A 23866-nucleotide genomic window follows, 5' to 3' on the forward strand; every position below is an offset into this window, starting at 1 on the left:
GATGCCGGGAAGTCACCTTAGAGGCTGGCTCCCACCTGGTATTTTTCTTTCAAAGTGAGGGAGGAAAAAAAAAATGAGGGAGGGTTTTCTTCGTATCTGCTGACTATAGCAGATACATAAACCTACCTAAACCAATCACTCGCAAGGGGGCTGGGACCATCGATTACAATCCCGATGCACCCCTGGGCTTAGGAGCCACCTCTGCTGAAGTACATAGTGGGATCCAGGAGGAAGACTGCCACCTGCACAGAATCAGGACTCTGGAATGAGGAAGGGGCAATGGGAATGGATGTTGAGAGGGCTCCTGTGTCTCTGATGCTCACTGCTAGACTGTCAACTCCAAGAGAACAGAGACCCATGTCTTTTCTTCCTCCTTGCATCCCTGGCATAGAGCTCACTGTCTAGTATAGAGTAGATGTAACCATTTTTGCTAAATGAATGAATGAAAGACAAAATGGAAGGCCGCCAGCAGGACCTCGGGGACTGGTTACCAAGTAGGACTGGATATCCGCAGGCTACTGGGTCCTCAAGTTCTTCTCAGAACTCAGGAGGATGCCTGCTCCCAACCCCAGTGGCAGCCCTAAGGACAGACGGGACTGGCAGAATTATTCTCACTTTATTTCTGGAGAAATTTGATCAGATGCAGTAACACTGATTCCAGGCGAGGGCAGGGGGCACGGCTACCCCTAAAGCAACCAATATCCTGTGGCCCAAGGTGCCCCCCATCCCCAGACCTGGGTTCCCCCTCAGTTACAGTTAAATAGAGGGAGGAAGCTCTCCCCAGGGAATCTTGGGAGGGTCTGCCTCCTGCACCCGCCCCCTCCACGCCGAGGGGTCTGAGCACAAGCTATTTACAGTATTCACATCCACTGTACCCCACCAAACCAAGGCAAATACTACAGGTGGCTCTTCCCCATGGGAGGAAGCCAGAGAGGCTGTGAGTGTATGTGTGTGTATGGGGGTGTCCGCGCGTGTGAGCACACGAATGCACTGAGGGGCAGGGTCTGGCTCCAGCCAAAGAGACATCAGTCTATAAGGTGCAGGTTAAAAATAACAGAGAGGACCCAACCCCCAGGGGCCCAGGCCACTTCCGGCTTTGTTCTGTCTCCTCTTCCAGACACCCTGGTAGATGATGCAGGGGAGCCCGCATAGCTGTGCCTGGATCCGAAGTGACCCCTTACAGGACTTCTGGGGAAAAGAGCAGGAGGTAACAGTCAGGGCAAACCAGGCTCCAAGCCCAGAACCAGGCCGGGGGTCCTCTCGGCAGAGCTCGAGAGGGCCTCTGATGGAGCTGGGAGAAGAAAGGGCTGGGCGGAGGAGGCCAGGGAAGGCTGCTGGGAGCTAGAGATGCAGGTCCCAGAGAAAGGGATCCCTACCTGTGACCTGCGGGGGCTGCACCACAGCTTTCTTGAGGAAGGCTTCTGCCTCTGCAAAGGGCAGGAGAGCGTCTGGCGTCCGGCCCAGACTCTTATCCCCAGAGGGTCCCTTAGGTGAGAAGCCGTTCTCCTGGTGCGCTGGCAGAGGCTGCAGCCCATTCACCAGGGACCCTGGCGACTCCTTGTTTGGCAGGCTGTGGATGCAGAGGCCAATGCTCAGCACGCTCCCATGGCGGGACAGCCCAGGCGCCCTAGGGTTTCCAGCCTGACCCTGCCTCCCTGCTCCTGGGCCCTGCGCTTGGGAGCTGGTACCTCCACTGAGGCTCCTGGGGGGCCAGCTCCTCTTTCTGCAGCTCCGAGGGCCGAGCCTCCACAGCTTTCGCAGGGTCTATCCCTGGGAAGGAATGGCCATCAGTTAGGGGTGGGGGAGAGGCTGAGGGCTGGGGCTGGAGAGGAGGGGAACAGGCCTTTACCTGGGCTGGAATTGTTGTCCGTCGCCTCCTTTCTGTCCTGCTTCTGCTTTGAAGAGGAAGAGCAGTCAGGCTCAAGGGGATCCCTGGCCCCACCCGACTGGGCCGCTAAATTCTTCTCTCCACCCCACCCCCCACCCCCCTGCCCAGATCCTGGACAGCCTCGCTCCTCCACCCTGAATGCCTTTCCGCGACCTCCCTTCCTTCCTCACCGGACCTCCACTCCCAACACCGCTCTTGGGGGCATCCTGACCTTGGTTTCAGCAGCTTCTGACTTCCGAGTTCTCTTCATGATCTCCTCCAGGCGCTGTTCGGAAAGAAGCCCCACTCCGGTTAGGCCCAAGCCCGGCCCTAATCCTCGACCTCCCACCAGCTAGCCCTGGTCCTGGAGTCTCGGGGGCCCTTCAAGCTCACACCAGTTCTTTCCGGGCCAGGAAGCTGCTCTCGCGCCCACTGCCTCTCGACCTAACCCTCTGCAGCCTAGGCAGCGCCCGCTCCCAGCCCCACTAGCGCCTCTAAAGGGGTGCGGGCCGACCGGGCGCTGTCCCCTCACGGCTCGGCCAGCTGCGCGCAGTACCTTTCTGCGCTCTTGCCGCTCCTGCTCCTCCCGCTGGAAGTGCTTTTCCCGCTCCAGACGCTGCCGCTCCGCTTCTTCTCTGGACCGAGCTTCGGCCTCCTCTTTCTGCCAAAGACCCCCCGGCCCCGGGAGCCTTAGGCGCCGGCCTCCGGCGGTGCCTTCCGGCCGGCCCCCGACCCGCCACCAGGAGGCGCCCGCGCCCCGGCCCGCGGGGGCACCTGCTTCTGCAGCCGCTCCTGCTCCTCCTGCTCGGCCTGCGCCTTCTCCCGAGCCTCCTGCTCCTCGCGTCTCCGGGCCTCCGCCTCCCGTTCCGCCCGGGCCTCGGCCTCGCGAGCCAGCTGCTCTTCTCGCGTTCGCCTGGGGGACACAGGAGACTCAGGCTCATGCCCGGCTCTTTCTCCAGCCCCGTAAAGGCCTCCTCGGTCCCCGCGGGCGTGCTCACTTGTCCCTTTCGGCCTGCAGCCTCCGCTCCTGTTCCTCCCGCTCCCGCTGCTCCCGGGCCTGGCGCCGCTTCTCAGCCAGGAGCCGAGTGGCCTCTTCTCGGTCCGTGGTGCCAGCCATGGGTTTGCTAGGAGTCACCGCGGGAGCAGGGGCTGGGGGTGAGGTCAGGACAGCTGTCTCTGGAGCGGGATCCGGAACCAGGAGTCAGCATGCACCGACCAGCCCAGACCCCTCCATCACTTCCCATCCCCCCCACCTCCATACCCTGTGGCTTGCTGGACCTCAGGGCGACCCCGGCGGCCCACCCACCCAGCCTCTGCCACCGACTCAGAGCACTGAGGTCCTGGTCTCTGGCAGGCACCTCCTCTTTCCTACATCCACTCCCCCAGGCGTCTCTGGCAGCCCGCACCGCTGACCACCTCCCACTCACAGGCAAAGCTGGCTTCTCTGCCCTGCCCACCTTTTAGCCTCTTCTCTGCCTGCCCACCTGCAGGGATCTCTGTGGGCTGCTCTTTCTGGGGCTGGGCTGGGGTGGGTGAGGGCACAGGCGAGGGGGCTGGTGAGGCCAGGGCTGCAGGCTCCCTCTCGTCACTGGCCTTGCCCTTGCTCTGGGTCTTGTCCTCAGGCCCCACCACACTGGGGCTCTCCTTTGCCTCATCCTTCCTCCGAACTCGCCCCTTGGGTGATGCAGTGGTGCCTCGGGGGGATGGTGGTTTTGGGGGCAGAGCATGACCTGGCCCTGGGCTGAGGCAGGGGGAGGCAGGCCTGTGCCAGGTTGTGGAGGGAGAGGATGGCCGGGCCTTGGATTTGGGACTGAGAGGAAAAAGAAGAGTTAGACCTCGAGGGCACAGAGTGTCCACACACACACACACACACACACACACACACACACACACACACTCTTTGAGCATGTCACTTTCCTGGGGAAGTGTCCTCCCAGGTTTGGTCAGCACCCCCACCTCATGTGCTCTCACACAAACATAATTTAGTGTATATATCCCAGTTTGTAATTGCATATTCATTTGTGACTCTTTGACTCCTGTTTGTTTCCCCAAGAGTCAGTAAGATTACTAAGAGCAAGAAGGAGGCCTGGTTTGGCTCAGGGAAGTGTGCTCGGCACCCAGAACACAGTACCTGGCAAGACCATTCCTTTGTCCAGCATGTATTTCTTGAGTGCTTACCAGGCACTGGTTCTATGTGTAAGGGTACTTCAGTGATCAAAACATTCCAGAAAAATAAAAAATTCTGCTCTCAAGGAGCTTTCTTTCTAGAGGTGGGTTGTTGTTCAGTTGCTAAGTCGTTTGGGATTCTTGGGACCCCATGGACTGTAGCCTGCCAGGCTCTTCTAGAGCAACACATATTTATGAATGAATGGCTGGCAAATATGCATGACACATATTTATGAATGAATGGCTGGCTAGCTGGCATGGCCGTAGCAGGCCTTGCCCCATTGTCGGGCCCACCTGTGCTCTGCGTTGCCAGCGGAGAGGCGCGGGCGCAGAGAAGCAGGCAGCGACTGGCGCTTCTTGAGGCTGCGCTCCCGGGCCAGGGCACTCTTCTCCTTCTCGTTTTCCCGCTCCTTGTCCTTCTTCTCCTTTTTCTGCACCTGGGGAGGAGGGTTAAGGAGAGCAGGGAGAGGGGAAACAGAGGTCAGAGGCGCCCGAGCTCCCCAGCACAGGAGCCGGGTCCCCACCTGCGCCGCCAGCCACTCACCGGCGAGGCCTCGGGCCGGAGGCGAGCCGGGGCGGGACTGCCCCCGGCGCTGGCCTTGCGGCGATCCCCGCGCTCCCCGGCGGGGGCGCAGCGGTGCCCGCTTCGGGGGGCGCTGCACGGCGTCAGCGGGCTGGCGGAGGCTGAGCGCGGGCACAGGGGCACGGCTGCGGAGGGATGACTGCGGTCGGGGCGCGGTCCACTGGCGTGGCTGGCCCCTGCCCCGCCCCTCGAGGGGGCTCTCCCAGGGCCGCGGCCCCTACCCTGGTCCCGGCCGTTTCGGGGCAGTGTGACCGCACTGCGACTCCGTGCCAGGAAGGAGAGGGTGGGCGTCATCAGACGGTCCACGATGCTGCTCTCCCACGGGCTTAGTTGCAGGCTGCGATCTAGGGGGAGAATGCCGGGAGAAGCGGGTTACTGCAGGGCTAGAGTGGGCAAGCAGAGGCATCCGGAACATCCGGCCAGGTACATCCCCACGCGGAGCCCAAGGAGTCTCAGACTCTCCCCCTAGTCATGGAGGTTACACTTGTCCGCCCTGGGGTCTGACCCCGACCGCAGACCCAGGCAACAAGACGCTTCCCATGGCAACCTCCTGCAGGGCTAGAGAGGTCCCTCCTACCTCTCTCCCCAGGTGAAAGGGCACTGAACTATGATTATAGAGAGGAGACAGCCAAGGTTGGTGATGTACCCAGTTGCCAACTTCTATGTCCCATTATAGGGCTCTGCTCCTTCTGCCCTCAGAGTGCTGGCCTAGGGAGGCATTGCCCGCAGCCCCCCCTCTCCGCCCCCCACGGGATTTGGGACAGTGAGGGCCCTTGTGCTCCTCTGACTGAGAAGAGGCCCAGCTTTTGTGTCTCCCATGCCAGGGAGAGGCTGCTAGGGGGCCTGGCTGCCCCGGGCCACCCTGCTCTGTCCCCTCAGCTGCTGGGTTATTTTTAAGCTTCAGTCAGGTGGGGTTGGTAACAGCAGCTGATTTCGTTGCTGGGCAACAGAGCAACCAAATAAAAGCTGGAGAAACTTATAAATAACTCCTACCATGGCCCCTTCACTTGTGACATCAGGGCATGGTGGGAACGCAGGGGCTGCGCTACCCTGGGTGGCCACGAGTCTGGAACCAGCCAAGGCCATGGCTGGGGCTCTGAAGGCAGAGAGGGCAGGGCTGTGTGGGCCCTCCAGGGTGGAGGCAGAATAAGAGGGCTCCTGCACACACAGCACCCAGGCTCGTCGGCTACTCCCGGGCAAGGCCACCTGCCTGAGGCTGGCCTAGGCCAGCTGGCTGTGGTTGGAGATGAGGCTGCCGGCCCATTCCCACCCTCCACCCCCACTCTCATCCCCACCTGCTCCTGAGGCTCTAGCCAGGCTCTCTGCCTGCTGGGTCACTGCCCTCTGTTCTCCCCTGTGGGCACCTCTGTTCTCAGGACCCAGATGCAAATGCCGGCTCCCCTGAGGGGTACACAACCCCAAGTGGGGTCGAGTGGGGGTGGAGACCTGGGGTGTGTGAGGGCTCCTGGGACCTGAGGTTTTTGCTGAGCTCTGGAAGAGGCTACCAGGAGGGGACTACAAGGAGCTCTGGAGGAAGGAGGGCTGGGCCTTCTCTTACTTCTACTGGGGGAGTTCCAGAGCGTGGCAGAGGACTTTGAGAGCCGCTTGTTGATTATAGAGTCCACGTGTTTGGGCAGGTTTACTGCCGACACGGAGCACCTGCTCCCACCTGGAGGGGAAAAGACACGGCATTAGGGCCGGGCCGGACGGGAGCCAGGGGGGGCACTGAGGCCTTCCATGCAGGATGCTCCGCGGGCAGGGTGGGAGAGGGAGGAGTGGGCAGGCTAGGGAGGGGGGGAGGAGGCAGACTTGGCTCTGGAGGCGGGGATGGGTAGGTGACCAGAGACAACCTGGATTGGGGAGCTGACGGAAAAGGAACAGAGGAAGGAGATGGAATAAAACTGGAGACGCTACAGCCTTCCTGGCCAGGAAGTCACTCCCTAGGGCTGGGTGCTGCAGCCCCTCCCCCACAACCACCCAGCATTGGCACTTGCTGACACTGCCCAGCCAAGGCACTCTGGCTACAACACCCATGGTCCTGCAGCAAATACAAATGCTCCTAAACAGAAGGACCCACGGTCAAAGGCGCGCACACAAATTCACATATTCACAGGGACACACAAAGACAAAGACATGCACACACAGGCATATAGAGTGACAGGTACTTGTGCATGCACCCGATAGTGCAGACATGCACAGACACAGAGACACAAACAGCCACAGAAAAAGGCTCAGACCCAGATGCAGACGGGCACCAACACATCAAAGCAACTTAATCATATTTGTAACATTTGTTGGGTGCTTACCATGTACCAGGCACTGTGCTGGGCACCACACACATGTTACCACACTTGATTCTCCCAAACATCTACCTACAACCTCGGAGGCAAGTAGTACTGTTATCCCCATTTTACAGATAAAGAAAGTGAGAGAGCAGGAAGTCAGAGGTCACACCACAAGGGCCGGAGCTGGGAATCCAGACCCAATTCTGTCTGACTTGGGAGTCCACAGTGAGGTACACAAGGCCACTCACACATCAAGGCAAACACGTACTAAGACTCGCAATGCACAGATCCATGAGCATATACACCAAAAGATGTACAATGAGAAATACCGAATCTTGCCATTACATAAAGACATCCAAACACAGCAGTACATACATGCCAGCAAAATGTCAGACCAAAATCCATGATAGCCCTACGTAAAGAAAACTCAGAGACAAAAATCTACCTTCCATGACAGGTACATTGGGGTGATAGTTTCCTTTAAATATCCAGTGTCTGCAGGGTATTAAAGTGCTCTTTTCTGTATCAATCAACTAATAGTAATTGACAGGAGCAAAGAAGGCTAATCTAAAAAGAGCAAACCGAATGAAGAGCACCCACCTCTGACTTGATAGTGGAAGTCCTTGGACAGGACTTGGTTCTACAGACTTGGGTTTACAGATCATTCCAGAAGACACAAGGCACATGAAGCAAGGCATACCTGCTGTGGGGAGCTGCCAGCTCCCGGCACGGAAGCTGCTCCCTTCCCCCACTTCTCAGGCCCCAGCCTCCCCCTCCCACCCCACAGCCCCTCCAGCCCACTCACTGGTCTTACGTCCTGGGGAGCTGTGGTGCAGGGCCCCTGCCCAGGACCAGCGCTGCTGCCGGATTTCAGCCCACGTCTTCTTCACTGACCGCTGGATGGCTGCCTCATAGCGCTCCTGGTGGGGAGGGGGCCAGGGGGGATAGGTCTGGGCTCAGCAGCTTGCCTCCTACCTGGGAGAAAGGCTGTCTCCCAGGACAATGCCTCCCCCACCCCAGCAGGTTTCCCTGACTCATGGCGGGTAACCAAGGCTACTGAGGCCTCGCTGTGACTAAAGACAGTTTGCAACAGATCCCTTTCAACTTGTTCTTGGGGAGCTTTTCATTGTTCTTGACTCATTTCCTGAGCCTATGAGCTGTCTCTCTGAGGACTGGGTGGGACTCCCCCTGCCCGGGTCTCCCAGGTGGACCCCTGGCACTGAGGGTTCTGACCCTGGAGCTGGGTTTGCGTTCAGCCTAAGGACTGGACCAGAGCCAGGCCCCCTTTCCCTTCATTTCTTCATAGTGCTCAAGCCAGGGTTCACCTCACTAGGAGTTCACTTGGCGCACGCACACAGACACATCTCTGCACACCTACACACACCCATCCGGGGCACGCACACACACATGTAATGACAGCACATGGCTACAGGCGCCTATCCTGGCACGCACAGAACCAAACGTGCCTGCACAGATGCTGAGATGTAGGCCCCACGGGACCCGACTACACGTGTGAACACAGACATGTGAACACACCGAGCCTGCATGCAGATGTGTGCACATAGAGCCACGCGCGCCTGGCCAGAACCCAGCACAAACGCACCTTGTTCTTCTCCAGCTTCTGCCGCTGCCGCTCCTCCAGGGCAGCCCGGCGCTGCTCGGCTTTGAGCCGCTGTTCCTCCAGCCGCCGCCGGCGCTCCTGGAGCTGCTTCTCCCGCAGTGCCTTGGCCTTCTCCTCCTTCTCCAGCCACACCGCCTTCTTGGCTGCTGCAGCGGGGGAAAGGAACCCCGGGGGTGTGAACATCCTGGCCCCCAAGTGTCTGCTCCGAGTGGCCTTGCCTGTTCCTCTGGCCCGGGGTGGGTCTTTCCCCCTGCCTGCCTGGTGGGGAGGTGCCTGTGCTCTGAGACTTCCCCCTCAAGTTGAAGGGCATGCTAAAGGTGGGCTGAGGCCTCAGAATGAGGGCTTCCCTGGCGGGAGGCCTGTTCCCCCCTCCACCCGCCACTAGCGTCGTGGTCTCTGGACACCCGAGGAGAAGTGAGCTCTCTGGGGCCAGGTCCCTGTCTAGCTTCAGGGCCTGCTGATGTATTGTGATTAAGAGCATGGGATGAGATGAGGCTTCTGGGTCTGAATCTCAGCTCCTCCACCTAGCTGTGTGGCTTAGGCAAAGGGTTTCATCTTTCCGAGCCTCTGTCTCCCCATCCTCAAAATGGGTACAGGGTTGAGGGAGATGAACGGACTGCTCTTAGCACAGTGTACATAACAGAGGTTCCCGAAGGGTTAGTGCTGCTAACAGGATGTCCATGGCGGTGAGGCTGAAGGGGAGCTGTCACGCACTTACCCAGGTACTTGGCCCGCTCTTCCCGCCGCTCCTTTGCCAGCTTGTGTCTCTCTCCTGCCTTCTTTATGTCTTAACAAAAGGAATAAGGAGAGACTTCAGTCACGAGGTTCCCCTCAAAGGGGAGTCAGCCTCAGGGCCCTGCCCCCAGGGCCTCCTCCGGGGCCCAGGAGACTCCCTCTGGGGGCATCACCCAGGGCTGGGACTGGGCCCGGGACAAGGGACATCACACATACCTTGCTTGGTGGGAGGGCTGTCGGAGGCAGGTGCTGCTGGCGGGGATGGCTGGCTGCTCCTTCGAGGAGGCCTGGCATCCCGTGGGCCCGTGGCTGGTGGGGTGGGTCCCCTGGTCTTCACTTCTGAGGAAGGGGACTCTTCCTGCTGGGGGGCTGGCCTAGGCCCTACCAGCTCCGAGGGGCTCTCTGGTTCCAGTGGAAGCTGCTTGGGGCTAGTGGTGTTCTTCATGGCGGGAGGCGTGTCTGGGGGAGTATCGGGCACCAGGGTTGAGGTGGGTGGTGGTGGCGGCGGTGGGGAGGGGTCACCTTCTGGAGAGGGTCTTGGCTCTGGAGGGGTCCTGGCTACCATAACTGGAAGTAAAACACAAGAGGGGAGAGAAAGTGAGACAGAACATCTGTTACCATCAGTTCAACATGTAGCTCTTTCCCTCGTCCAGTTGATATTCATTTATTCGTACGTGTTTATCAAGTTCCTTCTATGTGCCAGGCCCTGTTACAGACACTGATGATGTAATGGTGAGAAAATGGCCACAGTCCCTGTGTCTGCAGAGCCCACACTCTGGCAAGGCAGACAGACAGACAGAGAGGCAATTACAGTATAGAATAAGTACTATGTCTGGAGTAGCAAAGCAAAGATGGCTAACCTATACTGAGGGGGCTTCCTGCAGAAGTAAGAGCCAAGCTGAGGTCTAGGATGAGCTGGAGTTAGCAAACCAAGGCAGAGAGGGTTCTGGCAAAGAGAAGAGCATTTGCAAAGGGGCAGAGGGAGGAGAGTGTATCAGTAAAACTGAGAAGTTGGGGGTAATTAGTGAACCACAAGTAAAGGTTGGTCTCCACGTCTGCCTTCCTCACCTTTCTACTTTCCCTTGGGGTCACAGGACCCATCCCAACACCCAGTGCTCAGGGCCTGTCTGGGACTGGCCGGGAGGAAAGATATAAGCGTGGCACAGTGGGATGCCCAGCTGGGATCTCCAACAGGGTAGGCAACTGGCTACATCCATTTCACCGTTTGTTTTCTTTCCCAGCCACCCTCAGATTTCTTCTTGTAGGACGTTAATATTTCAGGGTCCTTGTAAAAGACACCGAAGTGCCAAGGAAGGAAGCCACATGATTTGATGTATACACGTCCATGCACACACGTGTGAGCAACTGAAGGACGGGCTTAGGGGTCAGCCAGCCGAGGGCCCGATTCTGACTTCACCACCCCAAGATAGGAAGAGAGGGCCTTGGTAACCTAGGGCAAGCCACTCAACCTCTCTAAGCCTCAGTTTTCATATCTGTAAAATGGGGACTATAAAAGCCCAAGCTAGTAGGGATGTCAGTGAAGTGCCTGGAACAGTTCACGGGCCAGGACACAACACTTCCCCCTCTCCTCCTGTTTGTCTTATGAAGCTGCCAAACAGCACGTTGGCACGTTGGTGCCATCGACTGCTGCCGTCTAGGGAGCTTGAGGGGACAGATGGGGAACACACCCGCTGCCTGGGCTGAGGGATCAGGGCCACAGCCCATGGAAAGGTCAATCGAAAGGAGCATTTTTCGCTCTCACCAGGTGCCTCCATCACGCGGGGTCTTCTGCTCTAGGAACGGTGGTCCTCTCAGGAGGTGATCAATTCCCCCTCCCTGTAGGTGACCACGCGTGAACAGAGAGAGGACAGTCCTAAGGAGTCGACTTTGGAACTCTGGGGACCGTCTTCAGGGAGATGGGTGTCCAGTGGGCTCTGACGAAGGCAGACAATTTAACTATCTGGCCTCCCCAGTGACTGTGTGACCTTGGACTAGTTACAGGCCCTCTGTGTACCATAGTTCCTCTTCTGTAAAATGCAGACAGTAGGCCTGTGATGAGCGTTAGTAGCAACAGTAACCACTAACATGCATATATTTCTTGAGAGCTTCCTATGGGGAGAGTATTTTACACACATTAGTTTGAATTCTTATGACAATACTTCTAAAGGCGGCACTGTAAATATTTCTTTGAGATAGAGGAGGAGAGTAAAGCGAAAAGAAATTAAGTGAAGTCCGAGGCCACTCAGCTGGGAAGAGGAGGAGTCGGGACTTGAACCAGTGTTGGGCACCGGTGTCCCTGCTCTAACCCCCACACCCTCCGGCCTCTGCATAAGACAGTGTGAGGTAACACATGTTACACAATGACACCGTCTGAGGCTCACACTATTTTCCCCTCATTCCTGCCCTTCTAGATTCCTGGGTTCCAGGCAAGAGCCCCAGCCAAGGCCCTGTCTCCCCAGTGGTCCCTCCCGCTCTGCCAGTCCCTCCCCACACCAGCTCCAAAAGGCTGCCTGGTCACTGCTAGTCTACTTCCCGACCACCTGAAAACCCCTCCCCAGTCCCGGTGGGCAAGGAAGCTAGTGGCAGTCTTTTAGTGAACGCTTTCTACACGCCGAGAGCTGAGCTGGGCACGTTGTAGCCCCGTCCTGCATCTCCATATGAACTCTGAGAGAGTCTTACCCTCGTTGAACAGAAGAGACCATCAACGCTTACTCCACTAAATGATTCATTCAGTGTCACAGAGCTAGTACGTGGCAGAGGCAGGATTTGAACCCAGGACTGTCTGGGGTCAAAGGGCCTAGGTACATAAGCACAAAGCTTGAAGGCTGAGGGTGAGGCCTGTTTATTGCCATTCTCCTGGCACCTGTGCAGGCTACAGGTGTTGCAAGGAAAACTGGTAGGCAGGTGTTTGTCTGCACCAAGGCAAATCACACCCAGCAGGCAAGACAGTGAGCTTGCTTCTGATTAGACCTGCCGTGTGAAGGGGAGTCTGGGAGGACGTGGAGGGATGAGGCCTGGAAGGGCCTGCATCTGGCGCTCAGATGCGGCAGGGCAGAAGGTGTCCGGCTTCAGTCAGGCAGGTCTGAGCTCCGGTTTTCCCAGTGTGGGGCCCGTGGTGTTGGGAGCTATGGTGAGTAGGCACATCACCTCCGGTACCTGGCAGGAGCTCAGCAAACAGCACCCCTGGAAGAACTGGTCTACTTCTCCCCATCTCTGCCACAAGAGCCCACTGGGGCAGGCCTTCACCCCCACTGCTCCATGACACCGCTCTTCTCAAGGACACCAGTGACATCCACATTGCTGAGTCAGCAGCCACTTCCTGGGCCTCACCCTACTAACCTCTCAGCCGCATCTGACACGGTTGAGCCCTCGGTGCTCTTCCTTCCCTTGGCCCTGAAGACAACACACTCGCCCAGTTTTCCTTCCCCTTGCTGGCTGTGACTTCTCGGGCTTCTTTGCCATCCCTCCTAAACTTCCTAACCTCTTAGCACTGGAGCGCCCCAGGGCCCAGTGAAGACCTCGTCTCCCGTCAGTCTGCACATACTCCCTTGATGACCTCATCCAGACTCATGGCTTTAAATACCATCGCTCTGCTGATGACAACCAAATTTGTATCTCCAGCCCAGACCTCTCCCTTGAGTGCTGGTTTCGCTCATGCACCTCCCTACCTGACACCCCTGGATGTCTTCCTGAGGCCCCAAATTTAACATCCCAAACTCAGCTCCTGATCTTCCCTTGCCAGACCCTGCTCCTCCAGTTTTCTCTATCTCAGTCAATGGCAACTCAGCCCTTCCAGTTTCTCAGGCCCAAAGTCTTCAGAGTCATTTTAGGATCTTTTCTTGTCTCATGCCTCACATCTAATGCCTCAGTAAATCTTTTTGGCTCCACATGCCCGGTATATTCTGAATCCAGTCACTTCTAGCTCCATTTCTGTCATCTTGGTTCATTTCTATCATCTATCATCTCTCATGAAAGACTCCCCGCTGCCATCCTCTGTTCCCCTTGGGTCTTTTCTCACCAAAGCAGCAGAATGATTCTGTTCAAGAATTAGTCGGGGGAGGGGGATTCGGGACAGGGCAGGGGGGGACACATGTATACCCATGGCTGATTCATGCCAGTGTATGGCAAAAAACACCACAATATTGTAATTAGCCTCCAATTAAAAAAAAAAAAAAAAAGAATCAGTCAGATTGAGAGTTCCCTGGTGGCCTAGTAGTTGGAATTCCAGGCTTTGACTGCCATGGCCTGGGTTCAGTTCCTGGTTGGAGAACTGACAAGATCCTCCAAAGACGCCCCACACTTCAAGGGAGGAAAAACCAAAGGCAACTGGTGGCCTTCAAGGCCCTTCAGGATCCCTGCTCTGCGGCCCATTACCTCTGGGCCTCCTCTTCTCCTCCCCGTCTCCCCCCGCTTCGTCTCTTCCGGGCCACCGCTCCTTACTTGTGCCGGGCACGCTCCTGCCTCGGGGTCCTCGGCCAGAACTCTCTGCCCCCGGATCCTGCATGTCTTACTCCCTCACCCCCTTCAGGTCTTCACCTGAGGGTCACTTCTCGGTCAAGCCTTCCCTGATCCCCTCTTTAAAACTACAAACTGTAGGTGAAGTTTCCCTCCCCTTTCCAACTGAATTCTTTTTTTAAAAAATTTTCTCCCCCCCAACATGCAACTGCCTCCCTGACACCCCTAGATGTCTTACTGATGCCCCAAATCTAACATCCCAGACTAGACTGAACTCCTGATCTTTCTCTCCAAAACCCTGCTCCTCTTCCCGTTTTCCTTATCTCAGTCAACGGCAACCCAGCCATTCCAGTTTCCATACATATATATATCATATATTTTAAATTTTGATTTTATATATATTTTATTTGGCTGCATCAGGTCTTAGTTGTGACATGTGGGATCTTGTTTCCCAACCAGGGATCAAACCCTGGTCCCCTGCATTGAGAGCACAGAGTCTCAGCTACTGGACCACCAGGAAGTCCTCCAACTGTTATTCTTTTTCCTTCCAACTCTGTTTTTCTCAGTAAGCATTAGCACCACTTTAACACTGTCTCCCACCTCCAGAAGGTAATCTCCACAAGGGCACACATTTTCATCTATACTTTGTTTAGCTCTTCCGTCTCTAACAGCAACAGAGCTTGGCACGGAGGTGGCTCCCCAGCTATTTGTTGAATGAATATATCAATGAACGCCTCCCTGGCAGATACCATCAGCACCTCTGTTCCCTGGATGACTGCAAACTCCCGTCATCATCCTACCCACACCCTTTCCAGCTCTGCTCTTCAGTGTAGCCAAAGTAATTGTTTTCAAATGCAAATCTGGTCATGGTCTCTTCCTTTTTTGAACTCCCCAGTAACTTCTCATCATTCTGAAGAGAAACACAAGATTCTTGAGCCCAGGATGCAAGTCCAACATAGTCTGAAGTCCCTGCCTCCCTCTCCCACACCTCTTGAGGCCCCCTCTCTGCTCCCTACTTGCTGTCTATACTCCAACCACACTGACCTTTTAATTCTGGTAGCCTTGAACACTCCCTCTGCCCCAGGGCCTTTGCACAAGCTCTTCCCCCTCTCTCTTTTCTTACTTAACTCTCATTCACCCTTCAGATCTTTGCTGAGGCATCATTTCCTTGGGGAAGCTTTCCTGGGCCTCTCTGAACAGGATAAATTCTTTCATTATATGTAGTCAGGGCTTCATGCCTCTTATTTGGAGCACTGTGACTGTTACAATTTTAAACTTCCTTGTTTGGTTTTTTTGTTATTGTCCTCCCACTAAGGGCTGGGTTGCATCTTCTCTGCTTGCCACTGTAGCTTGCCACAGCAGCTACCACAGTGCCCAATACGTGGAGACAGTCATGAAATGCTGCTATATAAGAATAAATCGCTGTATTAGGAAGCCACCCTCGCTTAAAGCACATGCACAGAGAAGGAGATTTTCACCCTAATAATGAGCAGATCCGTGTAGCAATGTATTGCAAAGGGATAAACACTTGAAGGGAGGCAAAACAATTCCATCTCAATTTGGGCAGCTTCCTGGACTAAGGTACTCAGGGAGAAGTTAATAAAAGTAATAATGAGTGTGGATTCCAGCAATTCAACAGGAAAAACCTCTCAGGAGGTAAATAGCATGTTTGGAACTCTTCTGACCTGGCGGATTACTGACTCTGAATACAAATACTATCCTGAGAATTATGCCAACCCTGATGAAATGTCATCAGGACTGTGTTATTTGGAACAAATTATGTTAAGCCAAATGAATTCCTTGGTTAATTATCTAGCCACGGTTAAATCAATATCTGATTATTCCCATTTTCAATCATCAAATGCGATCCTTCAGCCACCTCACTTTATTTTGGTCTGTGTCACACTGTGAGGTTTCATTTTGAGATATTGATATTGACCATAAGTATTTGTTAAGAACTAGATAAACGACAGATAGTTTGCATTCATTTCTTGGCACAAAGAGCGTTGGCAAGGCAAAGGTGCAGGAGCCGGTTGCAGGATCAGTTAGCCTAGTTTTCTCCAAAAATCCAAGAGGGACTGCAGAGAGATCAGGGCCAAGTGTCTTGGAGGGCCGGTCACGTGTCTCAGGGTGCTTACTCCCTACCCCCACCATCTGGGTGCTGGCAGTCCTTGACTCTCATCCCTCCCTCCTCCCACCCCAACAACTGCTCCTGGGCCAAAACTCCTCTCACAACACCCATAACTCAGTCTGCCCTTTTACTCTGCCTGCTGTCCCTGTGAGGGCTGGTGGAGACAATCCTTTTTGCAGCCCAGAGCCTTATACAGGATCTGTCCAGCAGAGAAGGAATTCTGTGTCTGCTTAATGAACACATGCATGGATGGATGGATGGATGGATGAATGGATGGATGGATGAATGAATGGGTGAATGGATGGATAAAACAGTAAAACCCCTAGCTGTTCCAACATCTAGCCTCTCTAACCCTAAATGTCTCTACCATATCAGAGTTGTGTGTGTGCCCAGCCAGCTCCTAAATCCAGGAAGGGAAACAAAACTAATTTGCTGAAGCCCTACAGTAAACCAGGCAATCTCCCTTATCTCCTAAGTTCTTATTATAGCCCCCAAGGGAAAGTGCTATGGAAGGCCCATTCCCTAGGTAAGAACTCTTACTCAGGCAGGTTAAGTGACTGCTCACGTCAGTGTCAGAAGTAGGACTGGGCCCAAGGCTGTCTGATGACAAAACCCTTATGTCACACTGTTTCTGGTGGGTGTCACATAACCCCTCCCCAAGGCTCCTGACTATTCCCCGAAGTAGGAAGTGATTCAGTGGGTTTCCCCCCTGAAGATGAAGGGTGCAGGTGGGGCCGGCAGGCACTGAGCTCAGAGGGCAGGAATGCAGGGAAGGCAGGCTCCTGCCCAGGCTGGCCACCAGGAGTCAAGAACTGGGGCACCTGAGCAGGGACGGGGGTGAATGGCCCTCCTCCAGGAGGCAGAGCAAGGGAGTGCCCAGGGGACGCGGTGCCCAGACGGCAGAGGTCAGCACCTCCAGCCAAAGCCCTTCTGGCTCCCACAGCAGCTCCTTAGGCGGCCGCACTAGAGCAGACAAATGAAGACAGGGGAGGCTGACAGAGGGGCAAAGACACACACACACAGAGACAGACAGTACACACTGCAGACAGCCGGCGGGAGACACCCAGACAATGTGGACAGAGCCCACACAATGGCGAGGGACAAGACACTCTTTTCTCTCTCTCTCTCCTGTTACATATGGAAAACTGACCTACTGCTGGGATTCAGAAATCCATACGCACATCCGCACACACACTCACGGAGTCAAGCACCCCTTTGAGACACAGATGAAACTTCAGAGGTGCATACAGCGCCCAGAGACACCCTGTCGCAGCGTGCGTCATCCAGCTCACTCCGGCCCTGCCCCTCTAGGCACTCCTTACCTGGGCCCAGGGAAAGCCCAGTCAACAGCAGCAAGAGCTAGTGCTGCGTCAGGCAAACCCTTAACACCTCAGTCCTTTTCACCTTCACCATCATCCTATGGGGTTGATATTATTACCTTATTTGACAAATGAGGAAATAGACTCCAAGAGATTAAGTCACACAGCTGGTGAGTAGCAAAGCTGGGTTTGGAACTCAACTCAGGGTGACAGTCTGTGCCTTCACTCTGTGACCCAAAGGGGGCGGGCTCCTGGGTTTCCTCTCCTGGGAGGATGGGGGGGCAGGAAGGACAAGCCCTAGGAGATGTCTGATGGGGAGGCTGGGACAGAGGGGACCCTTAGGGGGCAGCACCACTCCCGGCCGGGACACAGCTGAGCCAGCTCTGAGAGGGAGGGAGCCAGCAGAGGGGCACCCTGTGCTGGCAGTCCTGGAACCTGGGCCTCAGGCCCTTCGCTGCAGGGCGCTGGGGCCAGGCCAGGGCCTCTGTGGGTGATAAAGCTGGGATCCCGTCGGAGACTGCAGATCTGAGGAGCTCTCTGGCCTGGTTGGCGGCCATTGTTCCCAGCCTCCAATCAGGAGCACCCACTTCCTGTTATTTTAGGCGGCAGGAAATGACCCCATCCCGAAGCCCGGCCCTCCCTCAGCCCCAGCAGGGCTGCCCACGCTGGGGCCTAGGAGCTGAGGGCAGAGGCCCGGCCTTAAGCCAAGGCCTGAGGATGGCCCGCTGGCTGAACTGTCACCACTGCCCAAGTCCAGGGCCTCCTTCTGGTCTGACTTGCTCAGATTCCAACCTGGCAGGATGGATGGGGACCCAGGGCCCTGCTGTTCTACTTCTGCCTCCCAGAGAAAAGATTACAGGGTCCCTAAGACCACGATGCCCAGAGAAGACCAGTCACTGCAAGGAAAGTGAAGTCCGACTCTATCACCAGCTGGCTTGGCCATGATTAACTCAGCATAGAGATTTGGTGTACAGGCTTTAGAGTTGGACAGACCTGGGTTCAAATCCTTCCTCCGCCAGCACCTAGCTGTGTGACTTTAAGCAAGTTACTTCCCCCTCTGAGCCTCATCTATAAAATGAGGATGTGGGACTTCCCTGGTGGTCCGGTGGTTAAGACTCGGTGCTTCCACTGCAGGGGGGTCTGGAGGTACAGGTTCAATTCCTGTTTAGGGAACTAAGATCCAACGTGCTGCATGATGCAGCCAAAAATAAAAAAGAAAATTTGAAAAAATAAATGAGGTTAATACTAGTCCATCCCGGATAGTTTTGAAAATCAAATGAGACAACGCACAGGACATGCTAAGCACTATGCCTGGCACACAGAAGGTCCTTGATAAATAAGAGCAGGAGATCAGTAGGATCACCAGGGGGGTCTATTTCCTCTTGTCATTGGTAAGGAGCAGGAAATGGCAACCTACTCCAGTATTCTTGCCTGGAAAATTCCATGGACAGAGGAGCCTGGCAGGCCACAGCCCTTAGGGTCACAAGGAGTAGGACACGACTGAGCACACATGCGCTAGATCCCAGGTTCTCTAGCGTCTCCCACCCTCTCTGCTTCCCTCGGGGGGAAGCTGCAGCTGAGAGGTGATGGAGGACACACCAAAGGCTGTGCCCCGGAGTGCCAGGCAGAGCTGCCACCGCCAACAAAGCTGCATTATCTGAGCCTGGCTTGCTGGCTGCTTCACTGGCCCCAAGGCCCAGCGGAGACCCAAGGACATGGTTCCCAGCTGCTTGTGGCCAAACTCCCAACCTTGGCCAGGCCTGAGAACTGCCCTGATGGCTCTCAAGTGCCACCACCCCAGGCTGGGCCCTGCTTTCAGCTCCTTCCCCACTCCCTCAGCTCAGCCCGGCCACCAGCTGATGCCCATCCCTGGAGGAGGGGGAGTGAACTGGCCTGGTGCCCCTTCTTCCTTATTTGCATATGCGTGACTGCACATTAGGGGCTCATTAAGGCCTCATTACTGGGCCCACCAGCCCCAGGAGGGACAGAAGCTATCAGTGGGAGCTGCCAGCCAGTCTGGCTGCTATATGTGGAGAGGTGCAGAGGCAGCCCATCTTCTTCTCATCAATTCAGGTCCACCTCAAACACCTCCTCTGTGAAGTCTTCCACAAGCAGATTCCACCAACCACTGCATCACCCGGAGCTCCCCGAGGGTGGTGACTGGGATTCACTTCCCTGTCATCTGTACAGCCAGGATTGAGCTGGCACAGGGCAGGCATCAATATAGGTGCGCGGGATGGCTGCACCCACCCCCTGGGGCTCTCTCCTGTTTCCAAATCCTCCACTTCAAGTATGGGGCCCTCTGTTCCCCAGATACATCCCAGCTCATGTCTGTCTAGAACTCATCTCTGCCTTGCTCTCTGGCCTACATTTACCTCCTGAAGTTCTAATTAATCACATCTCCTCCTCAGGCCTCCAAAGGAATTAAAAATAATAACAACAAAAATGAATAGCGTTTACTGAGCATTAACTATTTACCAGGGCCTCTCCTAAGTGTCTTATGCATTTCTCTAATTTAATGATCCCAGTGTCTCTATGAGATCATTTCCAGCATTACTGTCATTTTACAGATGAGAAAATTTAGTAGTAAGTTATGAAGGGGGGACTTAAACTGATTCTGGAGTCTATACTCTCAAGCAAACTAAATCCCCACTCCTGCCCCTACTTTCCCCATATTTCGTACCTCCCTGCTGGCACCAGTTCCAATGAGCATAACCACAGTAATGGTAATAACACTGTATTGCGGGCATCCATGTGCCAGGTTCCTTTAGGTACATCGTCTCTAATATTAACCCCACAAGGCTGATAACACTGCCTCCATTTCCCAGGGGTATGAACTCTGTCTGGAGAGGGTAGGTCACTGGCTGCAGGCCACACCTGTCCCCTACTCCATGCTGTCTCCTGTTAATACTCAACGTGCAAAGAGAACTCAGAGAGGGCAAGGATCACGTCATATGTATTCCGTGTCTCAGACCCATGCCTCAGACTCTCACAGGGCACACGCAGTGGGCATCACCTTTACTCCCTGAAGGCTCCTGACTCACGGGGCCCTTGTCACCTTTAACTTCACCTGGTACAGACCAGCCACCATCCTGACCCCCGTTCTCATGTAACTCCATCTAGGTCATCCCTGTGTGTAGAAGCCTTTTCAATTCAGGACTTGGTGTTCAGGACCCAGTCAGTCCCCCCAGCACAGCCAAGCATCCCACCCATGCCCTCACATTCAATCCAGATATCCCATTCAGGTGCCCTGCTTATAAACCAGCCACTCACTTCAGCCCTCATCTCTGGCCCAGTAATCACCACCACTCAGGCCCTGATGTACACACCGGTGCCAGAGACCCTCAGCTGCAGAGGGCCAGGAAGCAGATGGAATGGACATGGGCAAGGCCTCCCTGGGTGTCCCCTCTCAGGCTCAGCAGAGCCAAGACAGACCAAAGTGCCATTGTTCTGGCACAGCCTACAAACCTCCTGAACCACACTGGTCTGCTGGCCTCCCCGCTGCATCCTCCAGCTCCCACACCCACAGGGTCCCCTCCAAGCACCCATGAGGGCATGGGGTGGAGCCCACCCACAACCAAGCGGCTCCACCTTGTCCCGGGCTCTCTGCACCCACAGACACGGTTTCATCCTGGGCCCACGCCCCAGGGGGCAGGGAGGTGACGGGGATTAGGCTCTAGGACTCTATGGAGGTGTGGGGTTGGGGCCACCTCCCCTGAGTCAGTGGGAAGAGAGCTTGGGTCCTCAGTAATCACGCTCCTCCCTCCCTTTCCAGGAAGAAAGAGAAAGAGAAATCCCTCCCTCCAACCCCAGGCCCAACCAGAAACCTGTCCCCACCCCCTCATCAGCTGCTCCCAGATCCGAATGGGATTTGCAGAAGTCCTGGGCACAGTGGTGGTTGGTGGAGTGAGGGGGGGAGAGAGCTTTGATGGTCAGGGGCCTGAAGAGAGAGACAGAGAGGGAGGGAGGGTGTGTGTGTGTGTGTAAGGTGGGGGGTATCAGAAGCCTCAGGCTGAGGAATGATGTGGCAGGTCCCTGGAGTGTCGACCTCAAGCCTTCACCCCATTCTCTGGGAAACACTCAGGCCCTGAGATAGATACTTCTGTCCCCTTCCTCCCCAGATCGGACTGGGTGGGCTCCAGAGCAGGCCAGGCTGCAAGGGAATCGGCCCACTCCCCAGCTCCCGCCCTCTGCCCAAACAATGCTGCCTCCCCCTCCCCCTGCCTTTATCCGGCGGGTTACTTGGCAGCCGCCGCTAGAGACCTCCCCCTCCCCTCCCTCCCCTCCCTTCTCTCCCGGCCGGCGGGCAGCAGCAACAGGCCCTTTGCGCGGCAGCTGGAGGGATGGGGTGGGGGCGAGGTTTGGGCCAGGGCCTGGGCGTGGGGAGGCGGGGGGCGCCAGGGCCTAGGCTTCGGTATGCAAGGCTTCAGGCCTGAGAATCTGAACCCCCGACACACTCGTTCAGGCTGGGGTCACACGTGCCCACCGGGAATGGGAGGGGGACAGACGCCCCAGCTCAGTAGAGGAGGCCTGGGGTGGGTCGGGGAGGACGGTAGGGGCCGGGCAGCCGAGGTGGCACTGGGTTGGGGCGGAGGGGTCACCATCAACTCTACATCGGGGCCCCCGGGGATCCCGGTGCCCTGGACGTCCCGGCGCCCGGGGTGGGGGAGGGGTAGCTGTCAGAAGATGCGCCGGTGGCCCAGAGCCGCCGACGCCGCTGCAGCCTTTATTTTTAAACTTCCAAGTGGTCAGAGGGCGCGGCGGGGGAGGGGTCCCCGCCGCGTGGGCCGGCTTCATCCTTGCCCTTTCCGAGGCCCCCCGATCCCCTTCTCTCATCTCGCCTCTGGCATACCTGGGGCTGCGCCCGTCCCCGGCTCTGAACGTGAGCCGCTCTCCATGGCTGCGGCGTCACTGGGGGTAGGGGAGTGGGTCTTGGGGGTCTCAGCGGCGACGGCGGCGGCGGCCAGCGGCCAGGATAGGGGTCCCGCGGCGCATCACGCCCGGCCCGGCCCGGCGGGCAACGATTCGAAGGCTGAGGGAGCTCCGGCGAAGGTCGAGGCTGGCTCGGCTAGTAGCCTGCGGGCTCGCAGTCGCCGGCCGCCCAGTGTCTGTCGGCTCCGGCCTCGATCCTTCTGCCTGCCCGGCGCCGGCCCAGTCGCGGCCACTGCCCAACCCTATTGTACCGCCCGGGCTGGGCCTGGCCTCGCGGCTGGCGCGTACCAAGTGCGACGCGGGGAGGGCCACCCCCTCAGCGCCCGGGGACCGCGCTCCCGCCCCGCCCGCCGCGCCCCCGCCCTGGGGCCCGGGGCCTGGAGCCGGGGGACGGCTCTCCTGCAGCCGCGGCGGAGGGGATGCTACGGCTCCCGGAGGACGCCCGTCGAGCTGCCTCCCCCTGCGGCCGCGCGTTGGTACGCGCCGCAGCGCGAGGCGACTATGTAGGGAGCGCTCGGGTGACTCACGCGCCGCTAGGACTGGGGGGAGCGGGGGGGAGCAGGGATGACAGCCCCCAATCCCACCCTGGAGCCTGCGAGCTCCGGGTCTGGGGCCTTGGCGGCAGCTTCAGATCGACAATCTTTCCCAAACCCACCTCAAACAAAATCCGCCCGAGGGACGTCGGGAGCCTTGGAGGGTCACAAGGAGACCCCTAAAAGGGCTATGCTCTCTCTCCCCTGGTGATGGCTGGGGTGGGGAGAGACCCGGCCTGGGAGCATTGCTGCGGCCCTTCCTCCATCATCCTCCGGTTCGGGCTGTGTCTTCCCTGCTCCTCCGGGAGTAATTACAGGCCTGCACCACCGCCTTACCCAGGTCTCTAATCTGCTCCAGGTCTCTCCCGGCTCCGGCTCCGAACTGGGTGGTCCTGGCCCTAAACCTCCCCTAGGCCCATCAGATGACCCCCTCATCTACCCGGGAAGGATTTTCTCCCCTGTGTTCTGTCCAAAGAGGGAGGGAGTTCCTTCTGACCCCCCTCCCCCCAAGTAGTTCTGCTTCCCAGCCCCGGGAAGTAGATCCCCCAATCCCCTTGTTACTGCCAGCTGAGGTGGGCCTCAAGCCAAGTCAGGCCCAGCCTGGGCAGAGAGGGGGGAGCTTGCTCGGAAGGTGGATCGATGCTGCTGCTGCAGGGACTGATGGGGCGGAAGGAGCAGGCGCAGCTGGGCCCTGCGCACCCCATCCCTGCCCTTTGTCCTGACCTCCAGAAGGTCAGTTGTCTAGTTCTCCATTGCACAGAGATTAGGCCCAGTGATCTGTTGTCCTCCTGCCCACCTTTCCTGCCAGTGTCTTCCTTTGAGCAACTTCAGAAAGCAGTCACTTATTTTTTATTTTTATTTTATTTGTTTATTTTTGGCTGCACTGGGTCTTGGTTGCTGTGGGTGGGCTTTCTCTAGTTGCAGCAAGTGGGGACTACTCTTCATTGCAGTGCATGGGCTTCTCATTGCAGTGCCTTCTCTTGATTTGGAGCTTGGGCTTTAGAGCGGGGGCTCAGGAGTTGTGGTAAATGGACTTTGTTGCCCCACGGCATGTGGAATCTTCACAGACCAGGGATTGAACCCATGTCCCCTGCACTGGCAGGCTAACTCTACCACTGGACTAAACCAGTGAACTCCCATAAAGCAGTCATTTAAGGGGAGAAGGTGGGGAACAAAAGCGTCTGGGTCTCAGGCAACCTGGGAGCAAAAAATCCTGGGAGAAGTGAGTAGCTAAAGGCC

The 23866-nt window shown here is 56.7% G+C and overlaps 1 protein-coding gene across 9 annotated transcripts; it reads right to left on the bottom strand.

Annotated features, from left to right (window-relative positions):
• Window positions 1–597: 597 nt before the first annotated feature.
• On the bottom strand, window positions 598–22343 carry MAP7D1 (MAP7 domain containing 1). 9 transcript variants are annotated; one of them, XM_061122397.1, is made up of 18 exons: window positions 22015–22343; window positions 9474–9824; window positions 9241–9309; window positions 8505–8668; window positions 7716–7821; window positions 6175–6285; window positions 4838–4960; window positions 4578–4741; window positions 4328–4470; window positions 3325–3677; window positions 2866–3043; window positions 2642–2780; window positions 2424–2528; window positions 2100–2153; window positions 1850–1895; window positions 1689–1770; window positions 1377–1570; window positions 598–1188 (listed from the first exon to the last, which is right to left on the bottom strand). In XM_061122397.1, the coding sequence occupies exons 1-18, from the start codon at window positions 22058–22060 to the stop codon at window positions 1178–1180; spliced, it is 2439 nt and encodes an 812-aa protein (XP_060978380.1). In that variant the 5' UTR covers window positions 22061–22343; the 3' UTR covers window positions 598–1177. The 9 variants fall into 9 exon arrangements, with proteins under 9 accessions (XP_060978380.1, XP_060978379.1, XP_060978381.1 ...); XM_061122396.1 differs by having other exon boundaries at window positions 7707–7821; XM_061122398.1 differs by having other exon boundaries at window positions 1850–1892; window positions 3352–3677; window positions 7707–7821; window positions 22015–22342.
• Between the last annotated feature and the right edge of the window lie 1523 nt (window positions 22344–23866).

The sequence above is a fragment of the Dama dama genome, chromosome 20 (genome assembly GCF_033118175.1).
Source record: "Dama dama isolate Ldn47 chromosome 20, ASM3311817v1, whole genome shotgun sequence".
Lineage (NCBI taxonomy): Eukaryota > Metazoa > Chordata > Mammalia > Artiodactyla > Cervidae > Dama > Dama dama.